Below are 10,874 nucleotides of genomic sequence, written 5' to 3' on the forward strand. Positions count from 1 at the left end.
GTTGAAATATATTTGCTTTGCCATACAGATTTGTAAATGTTAAATAATTGAAAACGCCTTTATCGACCTAACATCATTTGACAGGTCATAATTATTAGGCCTATATCAGGCTATTTATCAGTTCCAATTAACTTGATGTAATAATAGGTCAATTAAAATGTAATGGTATAAAAACTTGTTTTCATCCTATAAATTAAATTCAAATGCGTGTTGCCGTTCACTTCATCCCGGTATAGCCCATTGGGAAAACGAAATGCATTTAAACCAGAGATCATCCAGCGAGTATCCCAGGACTCAGATTAAATCCCATTCGCAGTCACAACGTGTAGCTGTAGATAAATGATTGCCTCATTCTAAATGTCTAAACATGTTGTAAATTAAAGTCACTTTTGATTGTTTCCTCTCAGAGCCGGTGTGGCTCTAGAAATCACTTTTCAAACTGCTGTTTGGTTTGGATTGAGCAGCTCGTGGGAGGAGCTGGTGTCGGGAGGAGGGTAGGGCTCTTTAAGGATCCCGTTCTTTTTGGGGCTATAAAGACGTTGTGCCTTCAAGACAGAGCAAATTAACTCCATTGGCGAATTATTGCATTACAAGGCATCGCTCCGTTCATCGGTGCGCGACGGCGATTCGTTTACTTTTTTTTACAGTTGTTTTTTATATGGTGACATTTGATTAAAGCGAACGGGGATTTTTGGGTTGAGATGATGGAGTACATGGAGGATAAATTCGCCTTGAAAAGCCAAGCGATGAAGGCCAGCGATTACTACATGGACCAAGTCATGGAGAGCCTGGACAGCACGCAGTACTTCGCCAAGTCCAACCCGAAATGTGTGCAGGCCTTCGGGCATCAGGGCGGCGAGCACCACCGCTCCTCGCCCTGCGGAGAACAGAACGGTGCGTAAACACTTTTTTGTTTTTCTCACTTTTACTTTTAGTGCGTCATCACTGCGGGTAAAACTCAGTTGGTTTGCATAAATGTGTGGGAGTTGTGACACGACCTACACTGTAACTTACAGTATTACACAATCGCTTATTACTTTTTACAATTCAGAACTTTCATTTATGACGTTTAGTTAGCCCATTGTAATAAGATATAGGCTAGTTTCTATGGTGATTATTTTGAAGTTGTGTTCCATATTTTAAAAATTTATATATTTTTTTGTTAACATTTAAAATAAATATTTTCCACGTAGATCAGCCTTCTTTATGAACCACTTGCAACTACATCCCATTTCTAAATCATAGATAAAAGTTGACCTATAATTTGGATAGTAGTAGTACGAAGTAGCCCAATCCCTGTATGTTGTGCTTTAAGTTGCAGTTACAATGTAAATGCATGGCAAGTTCAAATGTGAATAGTTACTAATTTATCACTTTATTTTACTCTAGCCAATTACGGTGTGCCAAAAACAGACGAGGACACTTTGCACGGGGACCTCGGCCGGTCGATGGACAGTTGTTGCACTTTACGGGCGTCTCCCGTGACAACCGGTCAGCAGCAGGATAAAGCGGATTGTGACGACATGGGAGACAAGTGCGACAGTAACGTGTCCAGCAGCAAGAAGAGGCGACACCGCACCACCTTCACCAGCGCTCAACTGGAGGAGCTCGAGAAAGTCTTTCAGAAAACTCACTACCCAGATGTTTATGTGCGCGAACAGCTGGCCATGCGGACGGAATTAACAGAGGCCAGAGTTCAGGTACAGGCTTATCACAACACTCACTTATTTTGGCAGCGTGAACGTTTGGAGAAAATAAACTATAAAATAAAGAAAGGAGGGTTTTTTGGACGATATAATGTACAATAGCTGAATTCGCTGGTAGGTTTTATGCATGCGTAAAAATCCAAATTCTAAAATGTAGATCATCATTTAAATCGGACGGAATTAACAGAGTCCAGGGTTCAGGTAAAACTTATCACAACAGTCTTATTTTTGCAACGTTCACGTATGGAAAAGAAAAAATTTAAAATAATTCAACAAGGGCTTGAAGAATATACAACTTACTGTACATGTGGCGCAGTAGCTTAACCTCTGCTTATGCGTACAAATCCAGATTCTATGTAGTCCTAAATATGACGGAATTACCAGAGACCACAGGTTGGCCTACAACTTATCACCACACTCTTATTTTTTGTTTCAAAGTATGGAGAACCGAAACTATCAAATAAGGATAAAAGGGCTGGAAGACGATATCAATTTGGAGCAATAGCAATGCGTGCGTAAAAATCAAGAACATCTAGAAATGCAGGTCATATAAATACTCCACAAATATATGTTGACTAATAAGAACAAATGTATTGATCACCTAACTCATTCTGAAGGATTTAAGTTGTAGGCTGCCGCACAACTTTTTTGACCGGCATTTTATTTGGTTGGACGTATTTTCAAACCAAATGCCATGTGTTTTTGTCGTCAAAAATGTAACTAGATTTTTTTTAAAGTAAAATTTAATTTTTTGTCCCCTTTTTTTAGGTTTGGTTTCAGAACAGAAGAGCAAAGTGGAGGAAACGGGAGCGCTACGGACAGATTCAACAAGCCAAAACTCACTTTGCAGCCACTTACGATTTATCCGTGTTGCCGAGGACCGACTCCTACACGCAGGCAAGTTGTCTTCAGCGTTTCATATATTAACAGTTAATATTTTTTTATTATTTTCCATGTCAAACGAACCTATGACGTGATTTTTAATATAGGCCTACTGTAGGCTACTTGTCAGAAGTGTATTGGGGCATTACGCCATTGGTGCGACCGTGCGTAATGGTGTCAGCCGCCTTTGTTATTTGTTCTGAGCCTAGCCTACTTTGTAATATCTTTGAACTTTATGGAAATATTGAAAAAGCAGCTTCATCCTTTTAATGTTGCTCTTGTAGGATGTTTTTTTTTGGCTCTGTTTTTCCAGTGTTTTATATTTTCCAGTGCACGTTCTAGGCTTATTTTTTGTATACATTGTTATCTTTTTCGACTGTGTTGTGCCCCATATATTTTTAATGCTTCTGCCTGTGTAAGGCATTTTGTGACCCCGTGCTCTTGAAAGGCGCTTTATAAAAAGTTACTCAGGCTATACTTACTTACTTCTAAAAATACTGAAAACCACAAATGGATACTTTCATCTGGATAAATCAGTGCATGTCACTCACTGACTATTAATCACTTATTATGAAACACCCATCTTCAGATAAGAGGCCCGGACACTGATTAGACCCTCTGTGAGGTGTCATGGCGGAATGAATGGCCTAATATCAGATTACTTGTTGGTGGAACATTCATCTTGCCCGTTTGGACAAAGGTCAGGTACAAGATGAGGTGAGAGCAGACGCACAAAGTCAGTCTGTCTCTGTGGAAGGTGTTCTCTCTATCAGAAGATTAGGATGAGATTAGGATTGCTTCAACTGAGGCTCTGGACTGTTTTCTTTGTTACTTGGACCTTTAAAATGGCTTTAAAGGTGGAGTCAGGGATTCTGGAGACTATTGTTGTTAAAATCACTTCTTGTCAAAATCATTGTTTATCTCCTCACGATACGCTATCTGTACATACTGTGTGTGTGCACTGAAAAAAAGATCTAGTGTTAATAAACAGCCTAGGCTCTGTAAACAGGCATGTTGCTATTGTTATGGTGGTCTCCCTTTATTTGCATACCAGTTTACAGAGCCTATGCTGTGTATAAATATGTTTTTTTGCAGCGCGCATACACAGTACACAAAGCGGATTGTGAATTGTGAGGAGATATTCACTAAATTCATCAAAATATTGATTTGGACAACAAGCATTCTCCAGAATCGCTGACTCCACCTTTAACCGATGCAAAATAAAAGGAAGAAAAAGCGAGGAGGAAGAAAAAGAGAATAATACATTCAGAATATAGACATTGATGCAAAGAGCTGCAATATTTTTTTTTTACTCAGGGTGGTTGCTAGGATGTAGATCTGTGTGTGTGTGTGTGTGTGTGTGTGTGTGTGTGTGTGTATGTATGTATGGAAATACAGTATATTGATATGGAACTGTAGGTGTAATGGATGTGAACGGGGCGTAGGAAGTAAGGACTCAAGTGGGTGGTTTTCCAGCATTTATTTGCTCCTGCAGAAGACATTTAAAATGCAAAACTTCTTGTGGTCGTTTCCTCTCCTGCACCTCAGCTCCCATCAATGCACTGTGAGGGACCAACGGAAAGTTATATGGTACAGAAAAGGACATTTCCACTGGACGTTATTAAATTATTTACTTACGTTTAACGTTATTAAAAACCAGATCAATTCTCATATACAAATTGAATTAAGAATAAAAAAGTGTATTTATAACAAAATGTCCTTAGGTACATGTAGGCATTTCTATCTTCATTTATGTATGTAAATTATACACACTGCAGCTTGGAATAAAAAACAACAATAAAAAAATGTAAAATAATAAATATGCAAGAAGCTGAGATTAAGCCACAGACTGTATATAAGGATTTTGTCTGTGACGTGTTGTTGCCAGATGGAAATATGCAAGCAGCTGTGTGTGTGTGTGTGTGTGTGTGTGTGTGTGTGTGTGTGTGTGTGTGTGTGTGTGTGTGTGTGTGTGTGTGTGTGTGTGTGTGTGTGTGTGTGTGTGTGTGTGTGTGTGTGTGTGTGTGTGTGTGTGTGTGTGTGTGTGTGTGTGTGTTGACAATTTAAGCTTTCAGAAAAGCAGCTTTATGTGTTGATTTCGAAGCAGAGAGAGTGGGAGTCACTGCCGTGGCCCAAAACCAGGTCAAAAATCCGTGGACTGTCTTGCGTTTTTTTTTCTCTCTCTTTGTCACACATGTTTCTGATAGCTCTAGACCTGGATGCCAGCCATCGTGCCCTTTTGTACATCTGAACCACATTACTGCCATTAAATGGACTGTCCTGCTTGTAATGGTGCTGGCACTAGGTGGGGTTCTGTCTCCCTAAACACAGTGGACATGGAAAGCATTCTTGTGGCTTTTCTAAGAGCTTTTGTTTTGTTGACTGTAAGGGATTTTTTGCCAATGGTGTTTTCTGCTTTTTTTGGGCAAAGGCTGAGGTACTGTTTATCGATGGCACATGTTGTCCGGAACATGTTGAGTTGACCGAGTTGATTCTCGACCTAGAACCAGAGTTTCATGCTACAGAAAAATGCTTATCGAACTGTCAAAGTAGACCATTACTCTTTACCTAACCAACTTTTTGGTTTGTGGTGTTTGTGGAAATTTTCTGTAAGCTATTCTTTGAAGAAAGGCGTTGTCTTGTCCTGGGCGCAGTCGGTTCAGTCTATATACTGAAGTTGAATGAAGAAGCCATTGTAAATGCATTTTTGTTTTTAATGCAAAATCTATGGAGCAATTATGGTATTATTTTTTTCTTTTTTTTCTTGAAATATCACTTTGAATTCACGCTGAGGGAAATAAATCTACAGTGGCACATTTCGGTGACTTTTGACCAAAATGCAATTAAGGGATAAATTAATTTGCATGCTAATCACATGCCTTTTACTAACTCTGGCCCGTCCTCTTAGTTTGATTGAAATATTGGCAAATGAGAGTAAATGAACTGCCGCCGAGTGAAAGAAGTCATTCGAATTTGAATGTGATCGAGCTTGTCAGTTTAGTCTGCGACCTATGTTAAACACAGACTTGCTGTTTCTTTGGACTGGAGCCTTTAAAAAATATATCATGTGGTGTTTACTGTAGGCTGACCAGATGGAATTATACTGTATGTCCTCACGTCATCCACTCTGATTGTCCAATAAAAACAGACACTGCAGGACCATTGTATGATGACTTTTGGTGACCCCAGCTAAAGTCAAAAGGCACCGTTACTCTTTACATTTGTTACGTTTATTTCTGTTTATTCAAACGTCATCACATCCTATAAAGACAAAAGTCCATGATACACCTTTTCGGGTACGTGTGAAGACGCATGAAATGGGAACCCCTAAAAGCTACCAAAAGATTTGTTCGGTGAGGCCCTGATTACATTAAACATATAAACAGAGAATAATCAGACACTAAAACACAATTCACATTAGCTATAAAGACAGATACCTCAAATACAGGGGATCTCAGTGCAATAGTAGAATACATAACGCACAATCAATAATCTTATATTGTTTGCAGTTTTTCCTTTAAACAAACTCCTAAAAAACAGGGCACATGTTGAAATCCACACACACTGTCATCGCAACACACACAACAGCTTTCACGGGCGCTATTTCTCCTGTATAAAGCAGCTCCAGTGAATACTGTGTGTTTATGTCTGTGTAAAGACGGATATCTCAAAATCTGGGCAAATAAAACCCAAACTTACTGCATGCCCAGATGCTGTTAGAGTTAATTGAAAAAATAAGATTTTTTTTTTAATATTATGGGTGAATCAACCATTTTACATTTTCCACTGTGTACATAAGAAATGAGCATTTTTTACCGCTTATTTAAACATTTACACAATATAACTTGCACAGCTGCATTGGATGTACTGTACTCCAACTACACTGGGGTATTAGATGGATGTTTTAGATCTGTAACTACAGCTGTATATAGTTTTTTATTTGTATGCAGTAGGCAGGAACTAAATGTTACTATAAACTACATTTATACTGCGTGGCAAAATGCTTACTAGCTTTTTTTGAGATTTCAACGGCTTTTCATGGTCTTCATGAGTCAGTGGAATGGTTGACGTGTCATCATATGAAGTCTTAAGTTTCAAAGAAAACTGCCTTACCAACTTATCATTCATAAGTAATGAAAATGTATCTTTCAAAGAAATACAATTTTTGTGTTCTACATTCTAATAATTTAAAACAAGTACATTGGTGCCAGCTCATTCTCTGTCATTACAAGATGGTCAACATGTTGATTCAGTCTCAAAACTGCCTGAAAATCAAAAAAATATTGAGTTGGCAAGATTTTTACTTTTTGGAAATTTCAGTATGTCAAACTCAAAACTTGAGGTTACATTTCATATGAATGATAAGTTATTTCAACAAAAGATAATGTATTGGCTCGAACACAGTTTTCCCTAAAACAAAGTTTTGTTGACCCTACAAAATCCAGTGTAGCCTTTATTTTCTTACTGTGTATACTGTATATGTATCTGTACAGTTCAGAAATGTATCCATCATTACATGCTACTTCTCTGTGTGGTTGAAAAAATCAAATCAAATCATCCATTCAGTAAAACTAATTTTTGAGTAAGTGCTCCAGTCTCTAAACCCATCTTTCTCCCAACAGATTCCCAACAACCTGTGGCCGAGCCCTTCTCCTGGTGGGTCGGTGGTGTCATCCTGCATGCTGCCTCGAGGTTCCCCGCCCTGCGTCACCTCCTACTCCCACTCCCCGCGCTCTGCAGCCGGGGCTCCGGAACACGGCTACGTGGGTTTCCCCAACCAGCAGAACCAGTTCGGCCACGTCTCCCTCAATAACTTCTTCAGCGCGGACTCTCTCCTCACGCCGGGCGCTAACGGGCACCACGTCTTCGAGGCCAAGCCCGAGTTTGAGAGGCGCTCGTCCAGCATTGCCGTGCTACGTATGAAGGCAAAGGAGCACACAGCAAACATCTCGTGGACCATGTGATCAGGGCTCCTGGACATGTCTGGAAAGTCTGGATAATGTGTGGAGTTTTTTATTTTTTCTAATTTTTTTTTCTGTTTTTAACAAAGTGTGGCAGTGGCCCAAAGTGTCTGAAATCCTATTTAAAACAAACTGTTTGTACAGGTCTAACAACAACTTAATTTCTCTTTAAAAAAAAATACTTTATTCAATGTCAATGTACAAAAGACAATTGCAATTTGTCTTTCCACGTATCCCTTACAGAAGGCGTCAGCCACAGTCCAGTGCCCCTGGAGCAGTTTGGGGTTAAGTGCCTTGCTCAATGACACATTGGTGGTTTTGTCAATCGACGGGCTAGACATCACTAAGTTGTTGTTATTGATAATCAGCTGAGAAGTGATATGGCCCATTTCACCGCTCTGCTATTTAGATCTGCATCATGTAACTCTGACAAAGGTTTATCTACAGAGTCCTTAATAAATGTACTCAATGGATGAGGTAATTCAATGCAAAATGTGTCTGAGTATTCCAAAAGCTTCAAGTCAATAAGCTCAAACTGTTTACAAAAACTGAAATGGCCATGGTGTCATGTGGCAGACAATTAGATTTGTTTCTTGTTTAAGGCGGATCTATACTAGAGTTCACTTGTAATATTTCTAAACTGCTAAGACAATCAAATGGTCAAAGACACTTTTTCAAATAGTCAAGATGGTCTAAAAACCTTCATGTAGCTTAACCAAAGCAATCTGTTCCTTTCCGTGAATTGTTTTCCGCCCACAAACTTGTTTTTTATTGGTTGATGAACCTCGTGATCCGTGGAGGTGAGAGCTGTGATGTCAATAAGCCTATCTTGTTGCTGTTATTTTGTAAACGGCGGTCGTGAAGCCCTCAGTGTTTCCACTTTATTGAGAGTGAGACTAGAAAGACAGAAAGAAGTGTGAAACGGATTTGAAACTCCAGTCTCCAGTGGGCTGCGATCCCAGTGTACGTGGATCCACAGAGGGAGGGGTCCCAAACCACTACAACATTTCTAAAGCACTGTGAACAAGCTTTCTTTACCTCCTGCGCTCCCTCCATCTTCCTCTCTCGCTCCGGCTCAGGACTGAAGGACTGACGAACTGACTGGACATATTGACGTGTCTGTGTGCTTTGCAGCAAAGCTCCTTAATCTCTGCCGGCCTCTGTTTGACGCAGGGGGAGAGAGGAGGCAAGTTTGAATTGTTTGTTAATGTGTTGTACATTTATCTGGTGAAAGCATAATAAATGAATGACACTTGATTTCAGCAAGATTGATTCTTTTTAACGTTCATTATTAATGTTTATTTTTTAAAGCTGTAGTGCGTAATTTTTTTTAAGCCATTGCCAAACAAATTGACATAAAGTTGATTAAGCCCCTTAACTCATTTAGATGCACCAACAGTGTTGTTGTCATTACTCAGAGTTCCTCATGGGGGCGACAGATGTTACGCAATATAACTTTAAAGGATAAGTCTGTCACAATTCAATATTTTTCTTATTGTCCACAAACCTCATGAAAAGACCTAAAACTAACAAGATTTGATCCCTCTAACAAGTACTGTGTGTGTATCCAAAGCCTGGTAATCTTCTCCCTCTGTGCCGCAAGGCTCCATTGTCAGAAAACTTGAAATCACATCAATGAGCTTGTTGAACACTGTTGCACTGAAATGTGAAATTTCCCTTCATCACCATAAATAACACACAATGTAGGGGATTTTGACTTGATCACACATGCACAACCCTGCTGTAAATACGCTGAGCAACAAATGTGTGTTAATCCGCAGCTGAAAATAGTTCCAAACAAAAACACGATTTAATATCTTTGAGTGTTGTTGGTTAAAGCTACAATGCCGAGCTCTTTGAGGAGCATACTTCACCTTGAAAATAACAACTTTCTATTTGTGACTTTTTTTTAAAAAGATTAAAATCTTAAGTACAAACCAATGGGTGATGTTAGTCAGAAAGAACAGTAATTAGAGTTGTACTAATGCACTGTTGGTTTAGAGTAAGACCAGCTTTCACCTTGAGGAATACTGCAATCATACTCTCAAAAATTATCTATTTAACCAAAAACATTAGTACCAAGAACAATACAGATCCATAGCAGACATGTTGTTGCTTGTGTTGTCTGTCTTCATTAATACAACTGTTTCATGACAACCATTACTACACCCCTGCAACCTACATATTTTTTAATTATTTATTAAATGGTCAATTAATTGTGTTGATGGCGTTCCTGATGTCCAAAGTTCTGTCTTTAAATTGCTGGTTTGGTCCAAACTAGAGAAAAAAACTTTCTATTTACGTTGTACGATAATATGGAACAGACGAATGGAGAAGTTTACATTATAGAAGCTAAAACCAGCATTGCTGAATAATTGACGGACAATTGGCACAAATACAGGATTAATCAGCTATCCAAATTGCAACCTTACTAATATAATAATCAATTAATCATTGCATTGCTATATTGCATAAATCTGTTATTCTATCATTTTCTCTCAATACTTTCCGACTTCCCATCCCTGTTTGTGGTGCTAAGATTCAGTCCAATTGGTTACTACTGAAGGAGTACAAACTTGAAAAATGGGTTACAAATAGTTCATCAATTACTTCGAAAAAGTAAATCCCTAAAATAGCTGGTTTCTTTCATTTTTGAGCAGACATTACTCAAACGGAATGAAATAATGGTAATGGTAATGAAGGAACATTTCAGCCAATGCAACAGTTGGACTCATTCATGTGGTTTAAAAAGTTGGAACACACACAGACACACAGACACACACACACACGCCCCTTGTTAGTGGGATTATTAATTGTTCCACTTGATCATTACATGGGTTCGGTTGACCAAAAAAAAAAAAAAAAAGAATCCACATAATCAACCTTTTCCTTTTAACTCCATCCAAAATCAGGCTTCACCTTTGTAGTCTGGAAACAGTCCTGTCAGACCATTACACTCAGTTAATCTCATTCATTCAATCATTAGCAGCCATTTCCATGAGGCCCCACTGAGCACTACTTTTATTTCTCTCTCTCCTCAAACACCCCTCCATCTTTAATCTATCACACTGTCTTGTAATTGGGAGCATGTCTTCCCCTCTGTTTCCTTAGTGACATCATCCCTTTGTTTTGCTGTGAGATCACAGTGGGCTGGTGGATAGCATCTCTTAGGGGGGAAACCCTGTCTATAGCAACGGTAGGGTTGATTCAATTAAGGGCCCAGTAACGTGTGTCAGATGTATTCAGTTGTGGAAACACGTTTGTTTCCTCGGGATACTTCCTGGTTACTGCTCTTTTAAAACAGTACAAACCCAACAACGTTATC

General features: G+C 39.0%; 1 protein-coding gene across 1 annotated transcript; it reads left to right on the plus strand.

Moving 5' to 3' along the window:
* Nucleotides 1-701: 701 nt before the first annotated feature.
* Nucleotides 702-7,552, plus strand: alx1 (ALX homeobox 1; the record flags this gene model as incomplete). The annotated part of the gene is made up of 4 exons (XM_080028351.1): nucleotides 702-894; nucleotides 1,390-1,700; nucleotides 2,475-2,603; nucleotides 7,211-7,552. The coding sequence occupies 4 exons, from the start codon at nucleotides 702-704 to the stop codon at nucleotides 7,550-7,552; spliced, it is 975 nt and encodes a 324-aa protein (XP_079884477.1).
* Between the last annotated feature and the right edge of the window lie 3,322 nt (nucleotides 7,553-10,874).

This window comes from Ammodytes marinus (assembly GCF_949987685.1).
Source record: "Ammodytes marinus genome assembly, chromosome: 5".
Lineage (NCBI taxonomy): Eukaryota > Metazoa > Chordata > Actinopteri > Uranoscopiformes > Ammodytidae > Ammodytes > Ammodytes marinus.